The 23,616-nt window shown below is 43.3% G+C and overlaps 1 protein-coding gene across 1 annotated transcript in view; it reads left to right on the top strand.

Annotated features, from left to right (window-relative positions):
- The window catches only part of CLCN7 (chloride voltage-gated channel 7), a 373,281-nt gene that overhangs the window by 262,987 nt on the left and 86,678 nt on the right, over positions 1-23,616 (top strand). The window contains exon 19 of the mRNA XM_053694644.1: positions 11,048-11,175. Coding sequence (XP_053550619.1) covers positions 11,048-11,175 — 128 coding nt within the window. The remainder of the gene's footprint in view (positions 1-11,047; positions 11,176-23,616) is intronic.

The following is a 23,616-nucleotide window of genomic DNA, read 5'->3' as shown; positions in this document are numbered from 1 at the left end:
GTAAAATGGACAAGTTCCTAGAGGTCCCGGGGCTCCCAGAAGCTTTTCCTATACCCAAGCGGGTGGCGGACATTGTTAATAAAGAATGGGAAAGGCCCGGTATTCCTTTCGTCCCTCCCCCCATATTTAAAAAATTGTTTCCTATGGTCGACCCCAGAAAGGACTTATGGCAGACAGTCCCCAAGGTCGAGGGAGCGGTTTCCACTTTAAACAAACGCACCACTATACCCATAGAGGATAGTTGTGCTTTCAAAGATCCTATGGATAAAAAATTAGAAGGTTTACTTAAAAAGATGTTTGTTCAGCAGGGTTACCTTCTACAACCAATTTCATGCATTGTCCCTGTAGCTACAGCCGCATGTTTCTGGTTCGATGAGCTGATAAAGGCGGTCGATAGTGATTCTCCTCCTTATGAGGAGATTATGGACAGAATCAATGCTCTCAAATTGGCTAATTCTTTCACCCTAGACGCCACTTTGCAATTGGCTAGGTTAGCGGCTAAGAATTCTGGGTTTGCTATTGTGGCGCGCAGAGCGCTTTGGTTGAAATCTTGGTCAGCTGATGCGTCTTCCAAGAACAAGCTACTTAACATTCCTTTCAAGGGGAAAACGCTGTTTGGCCCTGACTTGAAAGAGATTATCTCTGATATCACTGGGGGTAAGGGCCACGCCCTTCCTCAGGATCGGCCTTTCAAGGCAAAAAATAAACCTAATTTTCGTCCCTTTCGTAGAAATGGACCAGCCCAAAGTGCTACGTCCTCTAAGCAAGAGGGCAATACTTCTCAAGCCAAGCCAGCTTGGAGACCAATGCAAGGCTGGAACAAGGGAAAGCAGGCCAAGAAACCTGCCACTGCTACCAAGACAGCATGAAATGTTGGCCCCCGATCCGGGACCGGATCTGGTGGGGGGCAGACTCTCTCTCTTCGCTCAGGCTTGGGCAAGAGATGTTCTGGATCCTTGGGCGCTAGAAACAGTCTCCCAAGGTTATCTTCTGGAATTCAAGGGGCTTCCCCCAAGGGGGAGGTTCCACAGGTCTCAGTTGTCTTCAGACCACATAAAAAGACAGGCATTCTTACATTGTGTAGAAGACCTGTTAAAAATGGGAGTGATTCATCCTGTTCCATTAAGAGAACAAGGGATGGGGTTCTACTCCAATCTGTTCATAGTTCCCAAAAAAGAGGGAACGTTCAGACCAATCTTAGATCTCAAGATCTTAAACAAGTTTCTCAAGGTTCCATCGTTCAAGATGGAAACCATTCGAACTATTCTTCCTTCCATCCAGGAAGGTCAATTCATGACCACAGTGGATTTAAAGGATGCATATCTACATATTCCTATCCACAAGGAACATCATCGGTTCCTAAGGTTCGCATTCCTGGACAAGCATTACCAGTTCGTGGCGCTTCCTTTCGGATTAGCCACTGCTCCAAGGATTTTCACAAAGGTACTAGGGTCCCTTCTAGCTGTGCTAAGACCAAGGGGCATTGCTGTAGTACCTTACTTGGACGACATTCTGATTCAAGCGTCGTCCCTTCCTCAAGCAAAGGCTCACACGGACATTGTCCTGGCCTTTCTCAGATCTCACGGATGGAAAGTGAACGTGGAAAAGAGTTCTCTATCTCCGTCAACAAGGGTTCCCTTCTTGGGAACAATAATAGACTCCTTAGAAATGAGGATTTTTCTGACAGAGGCCAGAAAAACAAAACTTCTAGACTCTTGTCGGATACTTCATTCCGTTCCTCTTCCTTCCATAGCGCAGTGCATGGAAGTGATCGGTTTGATGGTAGCGGCAATGGACATAGTTCCTTTTGCGCGCATTCATCTAAGACCATTACAACTGTGCATGCTCAGTCAGTGGAATGGGGACTATACAGACTTGTCTCCGAAGATACAAGTAAATCAGAGGACCAGAGACTCACTCCGTTGGTGGCTGTCCCTGGACAACCTGTCACAAGGGATGACATTCCGCAGACCGGAGTGGGTCATCGTCACGACCGACGCCAGTCTGATGGGCTGGGGATCCCTGAAAGCTCAGGGTCTTTGGTCTCGGGAAGAATCTCTTCTACCGATAAATATTCTGGAACTGAGAGCGATATTCAATGCTCTCAAGGCTTGGCCTCAGCTAGCGAGGGCCAAGTTCATACGGTTTCAATCAGACAACATGACAACTGTTGCGTACATCAACCATCAGGGGGGAACAAGGAGTTCCCTAGCGATGGAAGAAGTGACCAAAATCATTCTATGGGCGGAGTCTCACTCCTGCCACCTGTCTGCTATCCACATCCCAGGAGTGGAAAATTGGGAAGCGGATTTTCTGAGTCATCAGACATTGCATCCGGGGGAGTGGGAACTCCATCCGGAAATCTTTGCCCAAGTCACTCAGCTGTGGGGCATTCCAGACATGGATCTGATGGCCTCTCGTCAGAACTTCAAAGTTCCTTGCTACGGGTCCAGATCCAGGGATCCCAAGGCGGCTCTAGTGGATGCACTAGTAGCACCTTGGACCTTCAAACTAGCTTATGTGTTCCCGCCGTTTCCTCTCATCCCCAGGCTGGTAGCCAGGATCAATCAGGAGAGGGCGTCGGTGATCTTGATAGCTCCTGCGTGGCCACGCAGGACTTGGTATGCAGATCTGGTGAATATGTCATCGGCTCCACCTTGGAAGCTACCTTTGAGACGAGACCTTCTTGTTCAGGGTCCGTTCGAACATCCGAATCTGGTTTCACTCCAGCTGACTGCTTGGAGATTGAACGCTTGATCTTATCGAAGCGAGGGTTCTCAGATTCTGTTATCGATACTCTTGTTCAGGCCAGAAAGCCTGTAACTAGAAAGATTTACCACAAAATTTGGAAAAAATATATCTGTTGGTGTGAATCTAAAGGATTCCCTTGGGACAAGGTTAAGATTCCTAAGATTCTATCCTTCCTTCAAGAAGGATTGGAAAAAGGATTATCTGCTAGTTCCCTGAAGGGACAGATTTCTGCCTTGTCTGTGTTACTTCACAAAAAGCTGGCAGCTGTGCCAGATGTTCAAGCCTTTGTTCAGGCTCTGGTTAGAATTAAGCCTGTTTACAAACCTTTGACTCCTCCTTGGAGTCTCAACTTAGTTCTTTCAGTTCTTCAGGGGGTTCCGTTTGAACCCTTACATTCCGTTGATATTAAGTTATTATCTTGGAAAGTTTTGTTTTTAGTTGCAATTTCTTCTGCTAGAAGAGTTTCAGAATTATCTGCTCTGCAGTGTTCTCCTCCTTATCTGGTGTTCCATGCAGATAAGGTGGTTTTACGTACTAAACCTGGTTTTCTTCCAAAAGTTGTTTCTAACAAAAACATTAACCAGGAGATTATCGTACCTTCTCTGTGTCCGAAACCAGTTTCAAAGAAGGAACGTTTGTTGCACAATTTGGATGTTGTTCGCGCTCTAAAATTCTATTTAGGGGGGCGGAGCCTTGAGAGGCACAAGAATGGTCGCATAAGTGCCGAGCTCCGGGCAGACAATATGGTTTAAAGGCGATTGTGGCATAATAATAGCTGGCATAAAGGACCGAAAGTATTATGAGACTGACCGGACCATCAGTGAACCTTTCGGAGTAACACAACTTGACAGCTTGGTCGACAAAGAGGTCAGACTTGCAGAACGCTACAGAACCGCAGGCCGGCGGCCATATTTGAAAAAAAATACCTCGTGGCAAGTCTGAAAGGTCTCCTCTCCTGGGAGATGGGCATCGGTACGGGTGTTAACTTAATCAGCATCGCAGTCGACACCGGAGTATACAAGTGAGGAATAAGTGACATCTCAAGGATGACTGCATAAGGCTAGAAGGAGACTGGCGGCGGAGCACGAGACACCCGGAGCCACTCACATGAAAACTGGGGAGAAAGAAGCAGGTATGCGGTGCGGCTAAAAGACAGATATGCAACATATTTAATGATCACAGATGTTCCCTAAACCTGCTTGAAAGGTGAGGATGTGCCATAGTGGAAAAGCGTAGAAACAGTGATTGTTAGCACTTACAAAGTTAAATACAAGGTCTGCAGAAGACATATTAATAACCGGAACTGACAATCACGCAAGCTGAGAAAAGTCAGACCACACAACAGAACAGTTTATAATGATGGATACTCAGAATTTTGAGTAATCAGTGGGAGACAGACAGCAAACAAGGCAGAAAACAATTAAGGGTCACCATTTAGCATTCATAACGGCTGAGACTGGGAAGAGGCCTAAACAAATAGATGAAAGATTACATCATGGCAGCCAGACGCAACATAAAGGCTACACCTGTGAGTAAACAAACATCAGCCTCAATGTTCTTTAAATCCTCAAGGGGTGAAAAATCCCCAGAACAGCAATCTCCACAGTCAGATGAGGAGAGAGACCCAGTTACCAGACAACAAACTGAGGCAGATAGTCAAGCACCAATAACAAGAGCTGATCTTGAACATTTAATGACGAAGCAAGACATTTCCACTAATTTTGAGAAATTACTAGACAAAATGGAAACCCTGCAGAATACTGTAACTAGCAGCCTTACGGAACTAAAGCAGGAAATAGGAGATTTAGGCTCCAGAGTAGATTCACTTGAAGAAAGTGGTGACGCATTGTCAGAGGGCCTGAATGATGTTACATCTCAAGTGTCTTTGCAGCAGCAGGAAATTGAAAGTATTCACGATAAGCTAGAAGACCTTGAGAACCGCAGTCGGCGTTGTAACATACGCCTGAAGGGCGTCCCTGAAACTGTGGGCCCTAAAGACCTCAACACATATCTAGTCAACTTATTTCAGGGTATCACTGGTGCTGGTGGAGAGGAAAAATTTCAGATGGAGAGAGCTCATAGGGCTCTTAGACCAAAGCCTAAAGGAGAAGAGCCGCCAAGGGACATTATTGTTCGGATGCTCAGATATCAAGAGAAAGAAGAAATCTTGGCTGCAGCCCGCAGACATCCCACATATAAGCACCAGGGAAACATTATACAATTTTTTCAGGACTTATGTCTGAGGACACTACAGAGGAGGGGGGCCCTCAGGCCACTCACATCTATGTTGAGAAAGAACCAAATCCCGTACAGATGGGGTTTCCCATTTGCCCTCCACATCTCATGGGAAAACAAAATATTCTCCATCAAGGATCCGGAGGAGATATTGGAGACATGCCAAAGATTGAAGCTAGATCCCCCGACCCTTCAACCACAGAGGCCTGCTACTGGAAGCGATTTCCAGAATAAACAACCGTTTCAGAGGAAATGGACTAAAGTCCCGGAAAAGAAAAGAAAAACGTGAAGACATGAGAGCGACAGTACACCGGTTATGTTGTGGCGAGTTTTGAAGAGCTCGTAGTTAGGACCATGGATCAATGGTTTCTTTTTTCTGTGGACACTGACTATGCACAACCACTGATTCGATGGACAGATGAGTATGATATTTAGACATATGTATGTTTTTTTTCCCCTTTTTTTATGTTGTTACAAAATATGGCGTGATAAGGCCTTGGGGCCTTCTATTACAGTAGGTGGCCTAAACAAGTGGCGAAAGACCTAATCCGCCGAGAGACTTATCTATTAGTATACCAAAGTGGGTAATCACCCGGAACTATCTAACAAAACTTAGAAGAGCTTATCTCTTCCCCGGCTATAGGGCCCGTTACAGGACCAAAATCCAAGGACACTTTACAAGATCAGAAACAGCTATTAGATGTATAGTTTTAATGATTTAAAAGTCAATGTCATAGTTTAAGACAGAAGAGGAAGTATTGTAACTGCCCTTTTAGTTAAGATGCTTAGTTGGTCAGTTAAGACTGAAAATGTTATTGTTCATATTCAAGGTTTATGTTTGTTATTGTTATTTTTATTCACTCATTTTTTTACTCAGGTGGTGCCGTTCAATGGTAAGGTCCGGGTTCATAAGACTCAGAAAAAGGTGTGGTGGCTAGAGGGGATATGGGGCTCCAAGTTAAAGAGGTACGCTCACATTACAGGCCGACTTTTCAGACATAGAGAGATTAGGGAACTGGAGGAAAGGAGGGGTAACGTGTTTAGATGACAAATAGCTTGATCTTAATTTCACACAATGCAAGGGGTCTTAATACAGATATAAAGCGTAGAACTGCTATGTCACAATATCTGAAACTGCAGGCTAAAATAATTTTCTTACAGGAGACACATTTCACAGAGTCGACAATCCCAAGATACTGGTCAAATCACTTTCCACACCACTTTCATTCCACAGCTGATACTAAAAAAAGGGGGGTATCTATATTGATACATAGATCTTTAGACTTTATAGCGGATAAAGTACGCAAGGACAAGGAGGGTAGATATGTGATAGTTCAGGGTACGATGCAAAATACTAAAATAACGCTTTGTAATATATATGCTCCAAACGAAACTCAAAACGCTTTCTTTTCTCAACTATCACAAAGACTCACACAATGGTCACAAGATAGAATAATTCTGGCGGGCGACTTTAATATTAATATAGCTCCTATAGGGAGATCAGACAGCGGGAAAATGACAAGCAAACAACACAGAACTAACAGCATAATAAAATCCATTAAAACCTCACTGTCAGAACATAATTTGGTGGATTCGTGGGAAGCAGTGGGCAACTCAGAACATGAATATACTTACTACTCTCCAGCGCATAAATCTTATACCACTCTAGACTATATTTACGTGAGCCAGATACTTACTCCCAACTTAGTTTACTCAGGAACCCAGACATGTGTCTGGTCAGACCACTCACTAGTCTACTTAGAACTCTCAGGGCTCTTAGACTTCACCAGACAAAGATCTTGGACATACAACCCAACATTATTAAGGGACCCCGGGGTTCACGGGAGAATACAAAAAGCATTGAGGGAATACTGGGAAATAAATGAAAAATCAGTTAAAAACCCGTTAGTAAGCTGGGCTGCTCATAAACCTTACTTAAGAGGACTTCTTATTAAGGAAAAGTCGATCAAAAACAAACAATCAGTTAAATTAATAAACACATTACAGGGGGAGGTGGAACAACTGGAAAAGGAACACCAACGAACTACATCTGACAGGACATATAGAACACTGACCGCTAAACGGAGGGAATTGGCCAAAATACAAAACGACACATCTATAAGAGCGGCCTTAAGGCTGAAAGCCCAATACTTTGTGTTTGCCAACAAACCGGATAGATACCTGGCACATAAATTGAGAGAACGGAACAAATTCTTCTCTATACCTAAATTATTCCGGGATACCGGGGAACTGACCTCGAATCCGCAGGAAATCACGGATAGCTTTGCACGGTATTACGAGAACCTCTATGACGGGAAGAAAGTGGCCCCAGGGAATATAACACAACAGACAACTAGATTCTTAGACAAGGCAGGACTGAAAGTGTTAGAAGACAGTGACCTTAAGAGTCTCAATACGAAAATCACGAATGCAGAAGTCTTGGGGGTGATTAGAGATCTAAAAGTAGGGAAGGCGGCAGGCCCAGACGGACTGACTGGAGAATACTACAAACTCTTTAAAAATGAACTACTACCCCATTTGGTCAGCTTTTGTAATGGGATTATGGAAGGGTGGATGTTGCCTCAAGAGTTATTGCAAGCAAAGATTATAGTGATACCAAAAAACGGGAAAAATGTAAAATACTGTCATAACTACAGACCGATATCATTGATAAATCATGATATCAAAATATTCGCAAAAATTATGGCAAACAGACTAAAGGTGATCTTACCCTCGCTGATCCATCAAGATCAGGTGGGGTTCATTATGGGGAGGGAGGCCCCGGATAATGTAAGGAGAGTGGTGACCCTAACAGATTATTTGATGGCAACTGAGAAACCAGCTCTACTACTGTCGCTAGACGCAGAAAAAGCGTTCGACAGGGTAGACTGGGATTTTATGTTTCAAGTGTTGAATACCATGGGATTTAAAGGAGAGTTTATACAGGCACTTAGAGGTATTTACTCGAAACCGACGGCGTTGGTGGGGGCGGCGGGATACCTGTCGAGACCAATAGATATTTTGAATGGAACCCGTCAGGGGTGCCCACTGTCGCCATTATTGTTCGCAATATTTATAGAGCCACTGGCGGCATACATTAGGAACGAGGAAAATATCTCAGGGGTGCATTTAGCCTCCTCTGAATATAAACTAATGTTGTTTGCGGACGACGTTCTGCTAACACTCACTAAGCCACTGCATTCCCTACCCTATCTGTACAAAGTATTGGAGGAGTTCTCAAATATTTCAGGGTATAAGATAAATCGAGACAAATGCGAAGCTTTGCCGATTTGTCTACCCCCCCACACTAAGAAAGTTGTGGAACTGAACTTTGCCATTACCTGGGCAAAAACTAACATAACATACTTAGGGGTTAAGTTGAACGGAAAGATTGAGGATTTATATAGGTTAAATTATATACCTACCTTTAAAGCTATTAAAAAAGACTTAGGAAGGTGGAAGAGAGGCTACTTTTCGTGGTACGGGAGGCTCATGTCCATCAAGATGAATGTCCTGCCCAGGCTAATGTACCTTTTTAGAGCCCTGCCTATTAAAATCCCAATACCGGAACTAAGAGGCTTACAGGAAGAGTTACTGAGATTTTTGAGAGGGGATGGGAAGGCAAGAATAGCCTCTCAATTGCTGAAACAACACAGACAGGTAGGGGGAGTAGGAGCTCCTAACTTAGTAGAATATTACCAGGCCTCCAGATTAGCACAGACGGTGGTAATGAGCCAAGTTAATAATGACTTAATTTGGCCAAAGATCGAGGCGGAACTGGTAGGGTGTAATAGTTCAGCAGATATATTGTGGGACCCGGAGCTACATAAGAGGTCGAGGGGGTACAAATCCTCAGTCACTTCGGACTCAGTCAAATTATGGAATAAGATTACGAAGGAATTAAAATTATGTAGGACAGAATCTCTGACTATGCCACTTAAATTCTTATTGCCCTCAGAATTGAGAAAAGTAGTAAACAAGTGGGAAAATAAGGGACTGTATAGGGTGGCAGACTTTCTAGATAGCTCAGGTAAACTCACGTTTGTCCAGGTCAGAGAGAAAATAGAACCAGAACAGTTAAAGTGGTACATGTACTTGCAGATCTCCTCTGCGATATCAAAATTCATGACACACAAACAGATACATCCGACAACGGGACTCGAGAGACTGATTAGAGCCCCTAATAGGGGTAAGCGACTGATATCCCAGATCTACCTGTTAATTCAAGAGGCCAAGTATAACACCAAATCACCCCTATTAGAGAGATGGGAAAGAGACACACTGGAAACTTGGGAAAAGAGCGAGTGGGACGAATTGATGCTAAATGCAAGCAAGGGACTGATAAGTGCGGACATGAGGGAAAACTGCATTAAGGTTTCTTTTAGATGGTACCTGACACCTGTGAGGACAGCACACTATACCTCATTACAACAAGGCAACTGCTACAGAGGTTGCCAAGATAGGGGGACCTATAAACATATGTGGTGGGATTGCCCAGGGGTCCAATCACTGTGGAGGAGACTCTCAGACTTGATAGGGTCTATGTTAGACGAAAATATCAATTTGACGATGCCACAAGCACTACTGCACGACAGGGTGAGACCATTCAATGCGTCTATTAATAAGTTTATTAAAATTCTTTGTACTTGCTTGAGAATATGTGTGGCTAGGCATTGGAAGGTGGGGACACCCTCATGGCAAGAGATAGAGGATAAAATATCGGACACATTTAATATGTCAGAATTAGCGGCCTGGACACAGGGCCATCCCGAACAGTTCCAGAAGATATGGTACTATTGGATATTGAGGAAGAGGTAGACGGAACAGGCAGTGGAAGCTAGAAATGAGGTAGCCACCCACTGGAACACGTGATAAAGGAACCTAATATATTGACATTCAAATTTAGTGACTTTAATGAGTATTTTATATAACATATACACGAATTGTCATCCACTTCAAACCTAGAAGAATTGGCACCACTTGAGGGGGAGGGTGGTAGGGAGGGGAGGAGGGGTTAAAGGTTGGATTTAAGTAAGGTTTATGGTACAAGAATGGGGCTCATTCTACAAGACCGTTGATAATTTAAGTAAGATGTATTAAAACAAGAATGGTTTAACAAGGTCTGCAATGTATTTTTGGCAGACTACCTCATATGTACCAGGTATTGTATTGTTTGACTAAGTTCTATGTTTATAAATTGAAAATCAATAAAAACTATTTCAACTAAAATTCTATTTAGATGCTACAAAGGATTTTAGACAAACATCTTCCTTGTTTGTTGTTTATTCCGGTAAAAGGAGAGGTCAAAAAGCAACTTCTACCTCTCTCTCTTTTTGGATTAAAAGCATCATCAGATTGGCTTACGAGACTGCCGGACGGCAGCCTCCCGAAAGAATCACGGCTCATTCCACTAGGGCTGTGGCTTCCACATGGGCCTTCAAGAACGAGGCTTCTGTTGATCAGATATGTAGGGCAGCGACTTGGTCTTCACTGCACACTTTTACCAAATTTTACAAGTTTGATACTTTTGCTTCTTCTGAGGCTATTTTTGGGAGAAAGGTTTTGCAAGCCGTGGTGCCTTCCATTTAGGTGACCTGATTTGCTCCCTCCCTTCATCCGTGTCCTAAAGCTTTGGTATTGGTTCCCACAAGTAAGGATGACGCCGTGGACCGGACACACCTATGTTGGAGAAAACAGAATTTATGTTTACCTGATAAATTACTTTCTCCAACGGTGTGTCCGGTCCACGGCCCGCCCTGGTTTTTTTAATCAGGTCTGATAATTTATTTTCTTTAACTACAGTCACCACGGTACCATATGGTTTCTCCTATGCAAATATTCCTCCTTAACGTCGGTCGAATGACTGGGGTAGGCGGAGCCTAGGAGGGATCATGTGACCAGCTTTGCTGGGCTCTTTGCCATTTCCTGTTGGGGAAGAGAATATCCCACAAGTAAGGATGACGCCGTGGACCGGACACACCGTTGGAGAAAGTAATTTATCAGGTAAACATAAATTCTGTTTTTAGGTGAAACAAACCTGTTTCTTTTTCCCTGTTTTTAGGTGGTATCGTGAGGATGACATTGAGTTTGACTGTTATTATGGTGGAAGCTACAGGAAATATCAGCTATGGTTTCCCAATTATGCTTGTCCTTATGACTGCTAAAATAGTTGGTGATTTCTTTGTAGAGGTAAGTGTAAATAGATCCTGGAGTGAGCCCTTTGTATCAATTACTATACCCATTAACTTTATCCAAAATCGAATAATAAAATTCTTTTGAATCTTTTATGTGGTTCTTAAATATATAAACTTTAATAACCACAAATACACCCTCGATTTGTAATTTCCACTAGTCCCACACGAATAAATAATTTGAGTGTTTCCTATCTTTAATACTGAGTGGACTAATAACTTTTCTTTCCTAAGATATGGTGAGCCCACAACGTCATCAATTACTAGTGTGAATATCACTCCTGGCCAGCAGGAGGAGGCAAAAAGCACCACAGCAAAGCTGTTAAGTATCACTCCCCCTTCCACAATCCCCAGTCATTCTCTTTGCCTTGCTGCATGGAGGAGGTGAAGTTTTGGTGTCTAAAAAAAAAATTGATTTTTTTTCACTACAGGCAAGATTTTAAATATTTTAGAAAGCCACAGTAGGTTTGCTCTGTTCTTTCCATATTTTCAAGGATTGGGTGTAGCTGTATTCCACGTCAATCTCTTCAGTAGAGTAGTGGTGGCTTTAAAGCAGTTAGGAACTTGTGAGGTGGGCCTCACTGTGTTTTCCTAACATGTTGCTGCCCTGGTACAGAAAGCCAGAGTAGGTTCTTTCTTCCACAGGTCTCTGAGGAGTGGCATCTTCTCATACCATGTGATCTGTCCTCCTTCCGATTAGCTAGAGGTGCAGGTAAGTGCCTTTTTTGTCTTCTGGGGCTAGGATGCTGGCACTGAAGGGGTTAAGGACTCCCTGTACTTAGTGTGGGACACTAAATCCTTTAGAAGGAAGTTTTATGGCAGTGGACAGGCACTACAAGTGTATGTGACATGGAGTGTCATGGCATGGAGGGGGTTAACCTTTTATGGGGACTCAGTCTAAATTTTATTTGCTTTAAATCTAGAGCACTGTTGTTTGTGGGCATCAGGGGTTAATCATATCCTAATTCATTTATTTGCCTTGCCTGTCTGTAGGCAGCCACTCTAGGTCCTACACGGAGTCTGGTAGGAAGGCGCTTTTAGAGATGCCATTCCTAAGGGGCTGTTTTCAGTGTTCAATTATCTTCCGCTTGTTAAGCGGAGAGATTTTTATTAATTTCATTTCTAAGCTCTGACGGGAATGCTTGGAGGCGGCTGTGACAGTGTCTAAAGGGAAAATGTTTAGAACTCATTTACAGCCGATACTGGCTGCGGAATGAAGCTTGATATACACGCTTTATTTCCTTGCTGCGTTTGTTCCCGCCTCCTTTCTTCCTCAAAGCGGAGCGGCGCCGTTTGGGGTGTTTGCTTAGGCTAGAATCTATCCCCACCTCGTTCTCTGGCATGAGAACGGAGCGGTGTTTTAGTTCTAATTGTATTTTTATCTAATCAAGCAGCTATGTTCTCTCTTCATTATGAGGCCATTGCTTTAAGTTTAGTATAGCGTTTTCACACTTTTATATTTATATATATATATATATATATATATATATATATATATATACAGTATTTGAACAGTTTAATTTTTTCATATTTAATGGTGTTATATATCACTTTAGTTTATTGATAGACATTCAATTGGTCTTGGAACTGGGATATGATTATGGCTCTGGAGGACAAATTGTTGTGGCAAACATTTATGTCCCTTATATTTATATAAATACTTTTATAATAAAGATATATAATATATATTATTATTTTTTTTCCCCTGAGCTTCTTGTCCCTCAGGACAGATTTCTAGACAGTTTCTTTTGTCTATGTAATTTGGTGCTGCATTTATTAAATAAATCTATGCAATGTGCACCTAGTTTGTTGCTTTGAGTCTGTCTCCAAGGATGATGCAGTTCAGGCATTGCCACAGCTTTCTCCTTTAACGTCCCAAGCCTTCATGTTGTCACATGCAGTGCCCTGCAGTCCCTCTCAATCTCCTGGAGGAGTGTATTTGCCTGCAGATATTCTCTGCGGTATCTGTAGCTTTATCTGTTTTTTCCTATCCTAAAGCAAGAGGACATTTCAATATTCAGATAGTAAAGTTTCTGCTTCACATTTTGCTACACAGGTAGTGCTCTCTCCTAAGCCTGGTAAGGAGAATTCACTGGTAGTTTCTGAGGGTGAAATCTCAGATTTGGACAGTATAATTCCTTCATCTGATGCCGAAGGGGGCACCTTTTTAGATGTATGCTTGAACACCTTGTGTATTTTTAAAGGAGGTTTTGGCTACTTGAACGACACTGATACTCCTGCCGTTAACCTTGGAAGTTTTTTAACCCATGAAGTTCCTTCCTATGAGGAAGTGTTTCTAAACGTGCTATGGATTTTTTCACAGGAATAGGTGAAGCTAGGGATCCCTTTTTTCCCCTGTCTCCCATCCTTGAAGGATTTTCCTGTCGCTGACTCCATTTAAATGCACAGTGCCTCAAGTAGAAGGGAGCTTTTCTACTATGACTCATAGAATTTTGATCCCTATAGAGGATAGCTGTTCCTTTACGGATCCATGAACCAGAAGCTGGAGGTTGTTTTGATCACCTAGGTAGAGGAAACCGACAGTTTGTTTTGCCACTGTGTCAAGAGCGGCATCTTTTTGGTGCAATGCCTTGTCTAATTTCTCTTGCTGCCTAGCCCATAGGGCGTTGTGGCTGAATTCTTGGTCAGCTGAGAAGCCTACCTGTGGCTTAGTGATAAAGCCTAGGCTCTGCGAATCTGCAGATGCAGGTTCAATATTCTATTTGTCCAAGACTTGTGTCAACTGGGGCCATATTTCTGGTTACCTCCAAGTCCTAGCTTCTGATGATTCCTTGTTTGGACCTGGTCTGGCAGATTTAACTTCTGTCTTACTAGTGGAAAAAGATATTTTTTATCATCCGTCAAGTGGAATAGACTAAAGTAAAGTCTTCCTTTTTCTTCTTACTGCTGGGTCAGTCCAGTCTGCTGGGTTACTCAATCAGTCTTGGTCCAGGGGAAAGCAATCTAGCTTTCTTCCCAGGGGCGGATTGTCCTTTCTGGAGCATCTGCAGTCCAGGTATGAGAGGCATTCTTAAACTGGGTTCAGGACTTTCCTCCCTGGGAGTGTTAGTTCCAGTTCCGGTAAGGGAACGGGATCGAGGTATTTATTTTCAAGTTTCTCAGAGTACCTCCCTACAAATAGAAATACATTATCTAGAGGGTCTGTTTATGACGAACATAGACCTGAGGTATGTGTGTCTATATGTCCCATTCTATAGGATCTTCTCATGTTCTGAGATTCACCATCCTAGAAAGACTCTTTCAGGTCTCAGGAAGTTGCAGGGGTGTTTTCTTGGACTGTATTTGGTCCAGATGCCATCATTCTTCGAGCAAACTCTTTCAAGAGAATCTTGTCTCTTCTTCATGGCTCCCTTGTTCCAGCTACAGGGGTAATTTTCTCGGGGACCTTATTAGATTCTTATATTTAAGAATATTTCTAGCAGATGTCAGATAATCTGATATTTCTCCCTCTTACCTCTCTCTGCAGTCTACTGTTTGGCCGACAGCAAGATTTAGTGGTCCGGTAGATCACTTAACCATCTTGCAACCAGAGGGTTGGGAGTTTGAATCCGGCTGCAGCTGATTTTTCCTTCACTTTTCAGTGAATCAATTTATGGAGGGGATTGGTCTGATGGTTCCATGGACATCATTCCCTTTGCTAGAGTCCATTTGAGAGCTCTGCAGTTTTGCATTCTCAGTCTATGGAGCAGTTCCATTCGGATCTCTCTCTGAGGATAGATCTAGTTCAGCGTTATGAGGCTCTTTCCCGTGGTGATTTTTCAGGAGTATTTATTTAAAGTGAAGGTAAACTTTGGTGAATGAAAGCCCGTTTTTTAAAAATACTATTAAAAACAGGGGCACTTTCATTCATCAAAGTTTACAAAGCAGCCATTTTGTTAAAAAAAATTACCTTTTTTTCTTTTCACTGCTACAGCAGCTTCCCCCACATAGAGATCCTCTATTCACACGTCAGCAATGACTAATCCTGCTTCCTTCAATCACAGCTTTCCCCCCAGGGTAGTCATTGCCTGAGGCCATGCTGTTATTGGAGGAAGCCGGATTAGTCATTGCGACGTGTGAATAGAGGATCTCTATGTGGGGGAAGCTGCTGTAGCAGTGAAAAGAAAAAAAGGTAAGTATTTTTAAAAAACGGGCTTCCATTCACCAAAGTTTACCTTCACTTTAAGGACGCGTGCTTTCGGAGACATTCCTTGGTGTTTGTGATCACGGACGCCAGCCTGCTGGACTGGGGAGCAGTCTGGGACTCGTTAAAGGCGCAGGGACTATCGACTCGGGAGGAGTCTTTGCTCCACATTGACATTGTGGAGTTGAAAGCGGCCTATAATGCTCTGATGGCTGGGCCTCAGTTGTCCTTAGCCTGGTTTATCAGGTTCCAGTCGGACAATATCACATCAGTGGTTTACATCAACCACCAGAGAGGAACCCGGAGTTCCTTAGCCATGTAGGAGGTAACTCGGATTGTTCATTGGGCGGAAGCTCACAATTACTGTCTATCTGCCATCCACTCTCCAGGAGTGGACATCTGGAAAGTGGATTCCCTGAACAGACAGGTATTTCACCCCGGGGAATGGGTTCTCCATCCGGAGGTGTTTTCTCCAGGTAAATCCTCAAATGGGCGTGCCGGAGTTGGACCTGAGGGCGTCTCAGTAGAACGCCAAGCTTCCAAGGTATGGTTCAAGGTCAGGAGATTCGCAGGCTGCCCTGATCTGGCGGTTCCTTGGGACTTCAGTCTAGTATTTCTGTTTTCTCAGTTTGCTCTCTTAATATCTCCGGCATGGCGTTGCAGGATCTAATAGGCAGAGCTAGTGAAGGTGTCATTTCTTCCACTCTGGATTTTTCTTCTGAGGAAGGACCTTCTAACTAGGCATTTTCCTTCATCCAAATCTCGTTTTTCTGAAGCTGACTGTTTGGAGATTGAACGCTTATTTCTGTTTAAGCGTGGCTCTTCTGAGGCGGTCATTGAGACCATGTTTCAGGTTCACAAGCTTGTCACTAGAAAGATTTACCATAAGGTATGGCGTAAATACCATTATTGGTGTAAATCCAAGAGCTACTCTTGGAGTAGGATTAGGATTCTTAGGATCTTGTCTTTTCTTTAGGAAGGTCTTAAGAAGGGATTGTTAGTCAGTACTCTGAAAGGTCTGATTTGTTTTGTAACACAAACGTCTGGCGGATGTGCCAGATGTTCAATGTTTTTGTCGGGCCCTGGTCAGAATCAGGCCTGTTTTTAAGTCTGTTGCTCTTCTGTAGAGCCTTAACCTTATCCTTATAGTTCTGCAGCCGGCTCTGTTTGAGCCTTTGCATTCCATAGCTATTAAGTTTTTTTTATCTTGGAAGGTTTTGTTTCTTTTTGCTATATCTCTGCTCGGAGAGTTTTGGAACTCTTGGCTTTGCAGTATGATTCACCTTATCTTATCTTTCATGCGGATAAGGCAGTTCTTCATACGAAGTTGGGTTTTCTTAATCAGGAATTTGTTGTTCCTTCTCTATGTCCTAATCCTTTTTCTCATAAGGAACGTTTGTTGCACAACCTGGATTTTGTGCGTTCTCTAGAATTCTACCTACAGGCGACTAAGGATTTTCGCCAGTTCTCTGTTTTGTTTGTTAGTTTTTCTGGGAAACATAAAGGTCACAAGACTCCTGCTACTTCTCTTTCTATCTGGTTGAGAAGTATTATTCTTTTGCTTATGAAACTGCTGGTCTGTAGCTTCCTAAGAGAATTACGTCTCTTTTCACAAGGGTTGTTTACTCTTCTTGGGCTTTCAAGAATGAAGCTTCTGTGGATCAGATTTGCAAGGCTGCAACTTCGTCCTCTACATATTTCTCTTGTAAGGTGTATCCAGTCCACGGATCATCCATTACTTGTGGGATATTCTCCTTCCCAACAGGAAGTTGCAAGAGGACACCCACAGCAGAGCTGCTATATAGCTCCTCCCCTAACTGCCATATCCAGTCATTCTCTTGCAACTCTCAACAAATATGGAGGTAGTAAGAGGAAAGTGGAGCTTAAATTTGGTTCTTAAAGTTCTTCAAGGGGTTCCGTTTGAACCTCTTCATTCCATAGATATCAAGCTTTTATCTTGGAAAGTTCTTTTTTTGATGGCTATTTCCTCGGCTCGTAGAGTCTCCGAGTTATCTGCTTTACAATGTGATTCTCCTTATCTGATTTTCCATGCAGATAAGGTAGTGCTGCGTACAAAACCTGGGTTTTTGCCTAACTAAGAATATCAATCAAGAGATTGTTGTTCCATCATTGTGTCCTAATCCTTCTTCAAAGAAGGAACGTCTTTTACATAATCTGGACGTGGTTCATGCTTTAAAGTTTTACTTACAAGCTACTAAAGATTTTCGTCAAACATCTGCTTTGTTTGTTGTTTACTCTGGACAGAGAAGAGGTCAAAAGGCTTCGGGAACCTCTCTTTCTTTTTGGCTAAGAAGCATAATCCGCTTAGCCTATGAGACTGCTGGGCAGCAGCCTCCTGAAAGGATTACAGCTCATTCTACTAGAGCTGTGGCTTCCACTTGGGCCTTTAAAAATGAGGCTTCTGTTGAACAGATTTGCAAGGCGGTGACTTGGTCTTCGCTTCATACTTTTTCCAAATTCTACAAATTTGATACTTTTGCTTCTTCGGAGGCTATTTTTGGGAGAAAGGTTTTACAAGCAGTGGTACCTTCCGTTTAAGTACCTGCCTTGTCCCTCCCTTCATCCGTGTACTTTAGCTTTGGTATTGGTATCCCACAAGTAATGGATGATCTGTGGACTGGATACACCTTACAAGAGAAAACACAATTTATGCTTACCTGATAAATGTATTTCTCTTGTGGTGTATCCAGTCCACGGCCCGCCCTGTCATTTTAAGGCAGGTCAAAATTTTAGATTAAACTACAGTCACCACTGCACCCTATGGTTTCTCCTTTCTCTGCTTGTTTCGGTCGAATGACTGGATATGGCAGTTAGGGGAGGAGCTATATAGCAGCTCTGCTGTGGGTGTCCTCTTGCAACTTCCTGTTGGGAAGGAGAATATCCCACAAGTAATGGATGATCCGTGGACTGGATACACCACAAGAGAAATAAATTTATCAGGTAAGCATAAATTGTGTTTTTTTTCCTAATTTTTCAAATTTGATACTTTTGCCTTAGTTGAGGCTTCTTTTGGGAGATGGGTTCTTCAAGCGGTGGTGCCTTCTGTTTCGGTCTACCTGTCTTGTCCCTCCCTAGTCATCTGTGTCCTCTAGCTTGGGTATTGGTTCCCACTAGTAATTGATGACGTTGTGGACTCACCATATCTTAGGAAAGAAAAGATAATTTATGCTTACCTGATGATAAATGTATTTCTTTACGGATATGGTGAGTCCACGACCCCACCTTTAAATTTAAGACAGTTGTTTTTGTCTAAATCTCAGGCACTTCTACACCTTTGTGTTATTCTTTTTTCCATTTATTTTTAAAGATACAATGAGTCCACGGATTTCATCCTTGTGGGATATCACCTCCTGGTCAGCAGGATGAGGCAAAGAGCACCACAGCAGAGCTGTATATATATAGCTCCTCCCTTCCCTCCCACTCCAGTCATTCTCTTTGCCTGTGTTAGTGATAGGAAGAGGTAAAGTGAGGTGTTAGTTTAGATTCTTCAATCAAGAGTATATTATTTTTAAAATGGTACCAGTGATTGCTATTTTATTCTGGGTGTAGCCGTATTCCTTGTCAGCCTCTAGAGTAGAGCTGCAGGTGGCTTTAAAGCGATGGGAACTGGGGGGATTTTTATTCTCTCTGCGCCTCCCATATTATGTGCTGCCCTGCAGATGATGGTCTTAGCAGATATTATCTAAGACCCTGTTTGTTCCCACAGAACTACAAGAGGAGAAGAAACAGGACCTCTTGGTCGTGTGGGACAAGTCATGCTGTCGCTCAGCATATAGGTATGTGCAGTCCTTTCATTTCTGGGACATATATTTAACTTAGAACAGACTGTTTTTCTCATATTTGATGTGAGGGGGTCATAATTTATTATGAAGAAAACTCGACACTTACAGGGACAGGGGTTTCCATGTGTATAAGCGTTCCCCTCATTTATCTGTGACTGGCATTTCAGACAGTAATCTTGTTGAGGAAGACATACAAGATATTCTGATGGCCTGTTCATTGGGACTGTGGGCTGACGCTGGGGATTCTTGGAGTTGTAACAAGTACTCCTGTATTTGGTTTTGCCTGTATGTTTGTTAGGTGCACTGGAGTTTATCCTGACCGGCATTTGTAAGTTTATTTTAGCCGGGTTCAGCCGAAGTTTCGTTGCCGCTCACGATGGGCGGAGCTTGTCGTTCACGCCCTAGGAGAAGCCGCGCTGTTGTTTCCTGTTCCCGGCACCCGATCAGTGCGATTGCAGACGCCGGTGTTCCTTGGACCGCATGAGTAGGTGTAAATAGTCACGGGCGGTCTTAGGCACTCTGCTTATTGAGTTGACGGTGTCACGTGGGGGCAGGTAGGCGCCGCAGCAGAGCTGTGGCGAGGTGCACTGTTAGTTCTGTTTCTGGCCGTTGTTTTGTATGACCGGTCAGAATTAAACACTGTTACTATCCTTATTAGACGTGTCAGAGTGTGGGGCAATAACATTTGGGTATTTTTATCCTTAAAGGTGCAGCTACACTTTGTTTGCAGGGTATTTTAAATATCTTAGACTGTTCTCATATTTTTTTAGGTCAAATTTTCTTTAATAAAAATTTGTCACAAGGTTTCATACTACAGTTACAACCAAGATTGCTTTGTTTATTCGTTATCATAGAAGATCTTCAAAACTTCACATGTTCCATGCCAATGTGGACCCACCTGTTACTTTTTGTCCCTCATGCACTCAGAGGGCATTACAGTTTAGAGAGCAGATTTTCTTTAAAAGGACATTCAAGTCAAAATTAAACGTTCATGATTCAGATAGAGCATGCAATTTTAAACAACTTTCCAATTTACTTCCATTAACAAAATGTGCACAGTTTTTTTTATATTTAAACTTTGAGTTATCAGATCCTACTGAGCATGTGCAAGAATTCACAGAATAAACGTATATGCATTTGTGATTGGTTGATGGCTGTCACATGGTACGTGTATGCATTTGTGATTGGCTAATAGCTGTCACATGGTACAGGGGGAGTGGAAATAGACATAACTTTTAAAATTGTCAGAAAAAATCTACTACTCATTTGAAGTTCAAACTAAGTGCTATTGCATTGTCTTGTTATCTTGCATTTGTTGATTATGCAAATCTACTGTGATTACTGGTCCTTTACTAAAAGTCTATCAAAAGCGGATGTTTCTCAGGGTTCTGTTGATGAGAATCAGAGTGTGCCGCAACTTTCTCCCCAAGCGTCACAGCCCTTAACGCCCGCTCAAGCAGCGCCAAGTTCCTTGGCGGCTTCTGCTTCTATCACACTGCAGGACATAGCTGCAGTTATGTCATCTACACTTTCTGAGGCGTTATCTGCCTTTCCCGTATTCCAAGGCAAACGCAGTAGGAAGGATAACCACATGGTCAATGCAGCTTCTGATGCTTTGATGGCGATCTCAGATGTACCCTCCCAGGGCTCTGAATTTGAGGGTATGGAGGTCCTATCCGAGGATGAACTTTCTGACTCAGGAAGTGTCTTACCTCAGACGGATTCAGATGTGGTTTCTTTCAGGTTTAAGCTTGAACACCTCTGTCTGTTATTAAGGGAGGTTTTGGTGACTCTGGACGACTGTGATTCAATTGTGGTTCCTCCAGAGAAATTGAGTAAATTGGACAGATATTGAGAGGTCCCTTCTTATTCTGATGTTTTTCCTGACCCTAAGAGGACTTCAGAAATGATTGCTAAGGAATGGGAGAGACCGGGTATTCCATTCTCCCCTTCTCTTGTTTTCAAGAAGATGTACCCTATAGCGGACGCTATTAGGGACTCTTGGTCCCTAAGGTGGAGGGAGCTATTTCCACCTTGGCTAAACGAACTACTATCCCTATCGAGGATAGTTGTGCTTTCAAAGACCCTATGGATAAGAAATTGGAGGGTCTCCTTAAAAGGATTTATGTTCATCAGGGGTTGCTATTGCAACCATCGGCCTGCATTGTTACAATTATAACTGCGGCAGCTTATTGGTTTGATGCTTTGGAAGAATCTCTTAAAACTGAGAGTTCTTTGGAAGAAATACAAGATAGGATTTAAGCTCTCAAATTAGCTAATTCCTTTATTACAGATGCTTCCTTGCAGATTACCAAGTTGGCGGGTAAGAGTTCAGGGTTTTCCATCTTAGCACGCAGAGCATTATGGTTGAAATCTTGGTCTGCAGATGTGTCGTCTAAGTCTAAGCTTTTGGCTATTCCTTACAAGGGGAAGACCTTGTTCGGACCTGACTTGAAGGAAATTATTTCTGACATCATGGGAGGCAAGGGTCATCTCCTCCCTCAGGATAAGAAATCCAAACAGAGAGGTCGACAGAGTAATTTTCTTTTTGAAACTTCAAGGGAATCCCCCCTTCCTATTCCTCTAAACAGGAAGGTACCTATTCTCAACCCAAGTCTACCTGGAGACCCACTCAGTCGTGGAACAAGGGTAAACAATCCAAGTTTCAAGATGGAAACTATTCGTACCATTCTTCCATTGATCCAGGAGGGTCAATTTATGACAACGGTGGATCTAAAGGATGCATATCTTCATGTTCCTATCCACAGAGATCATCACAAGTTCCTGAGGTTTGCCTTTCCAGACAAACATTTTCAGTTTGTGGCTCTTCCTTTCGGTCTGGCCACGGCGCCCAGGATTTTCACAAACTTTCTGGGGTCGTTAATGGCGGTTCTAAGGCCACGGGGCATCGCGGTGGCGCCTTATCTGGACAATATACTGATCCAGGCGTCATCATTTCAACTGACAAGATCTCGTACCGATATTGTGCTTTCCTTCCTACGGACCCACGGGTGGAAGGTAAACCTGGAAAAGAGTTTGTTAGTTCCTCAGACAAGAGTACCCTTTATGGGAACTGTGATCGACTCTATTTCAATGAAGATCTTTCTGACGGAGGTCAGAGTGTTAAATATTCTGAATACATGCCGAACCATTCAGTCCAGTCCTCGTATGTCAGTGGCTCAGTGCATGGAGGTAATCGGATTGATGGTGGCAGCGATGGACATCGTTCTGTTTGCTAGTTTTCATTTTAGGCCTCTGCAACTAAGCATGCTCAGGCAGTGGAATGGAGATTATACAGATTTGTCTCCTCGAATAGATCTAGATCAGGAGACAAGGGACTCTCCTCTATGGTGGTTGTCGCTGGATCATCTATCCCATGGGACATGCTTCCGCAGACCCTCATGGGTGATAGTGACAATGGATGCCAGCCTGTTAGGATGGGGAGCAGTCTGGAACTCTCTAAGGGCTCAGAGTGTATGGACTCAGACCGAGTCTCTCCTTCCTATCAATATCCTAGAGTTGAGAGCCATATTCAATGCGGTTCGGGCTTGGCCTCAGCCCAATTCATCAGATTCCAGTCGGACAATATAACAACGGTAGCTTACATCAATCATCAGGGAGGAACAAGAAGTTCCTTAGCGATGACAGAAGTAGCCAAGATAATACAGTGGGCGGAGTCTCACTCTTGCCATCTGTCTGCGATACCACATCCCAGGGGTGGAAAACTGGGAAGCAGATTTTCTGAGCAGACAGACATTTCATCCGGGAGAGTGGGATCTCCATCCGGAGATATTTTCCAACCTGATTCTCAGATGGGGCAGGCCGGAATTGGATCTCATGGCATCTCGCCAGAATGCCAAGCTTCCGAGATACGGGTCCAAGTCCAGGGATCCCCAGGCCGAGCTGATAGATGCCTTGGTCTTTCAGCCTAGCTTATGTGTTCCCTCCATTTGCTCTCCCCCGGTGATTGCTCGAGTCAAACAGGAGAAGGCATCGGTGATCCTCATCGTCCCTGCGTGGCCTCGCAGGACTTGGTATGCCGATCTGATGGACATGTCATCTCAGCCATTGTGGAGGCTCCCATTGAGGAAAGACCTTCTCGTTCAGGGACCCTTCCATCATCCGAATATAGTTTCTCTGCAGCTGACTGCGTGGAGATTGAACGCTTAGTTTTGTCTAAGCGGGGGTTTTCTGATGCGGTCATAGATACCTTGATTCAGGCATGTAAGCCTGTTACTAGAAAAATTTACCATAAGATATGGCGTAAATATCTTTATTGGTGCAAATCCAAGGGCTACTCATGGAGTAGGGTTAGGATTCCCAGGATTTTGTCTTTTCTCCAAGACGGATTGGAGAAAGGGTTGGCGGCAAGTTCCTTAAAAGGACAGATTTCTGCTTTATCTATTTTGTTACACAAGCGTCTGGCAGATGTTCTGGATGTTCAATATTTTTGTCAGGCTCTGACTAGAATCAGGCCTGTATTTAGACCTAT

The sequence above is a fragment of the Bombina bombina genome, chromosome 11 (assembly GCF_027579735.1).
Source record: "Bombina bombina isolate aBomBom1 chromosome 11, aBomBom1.pri, whole genome shotgun sequence".
Classification (NCBI taxonomy): domain Eukaryota; kingdom Metazoa; phylum Chordata; class Amphibia; order Anura; family Bombinatoridae; genus Bombina; species Bombina bombina.
Note: the sequence above shows the minus strand (reverse complement) of the source record. Positions and strands in the feature narration are given on the sequence as shown.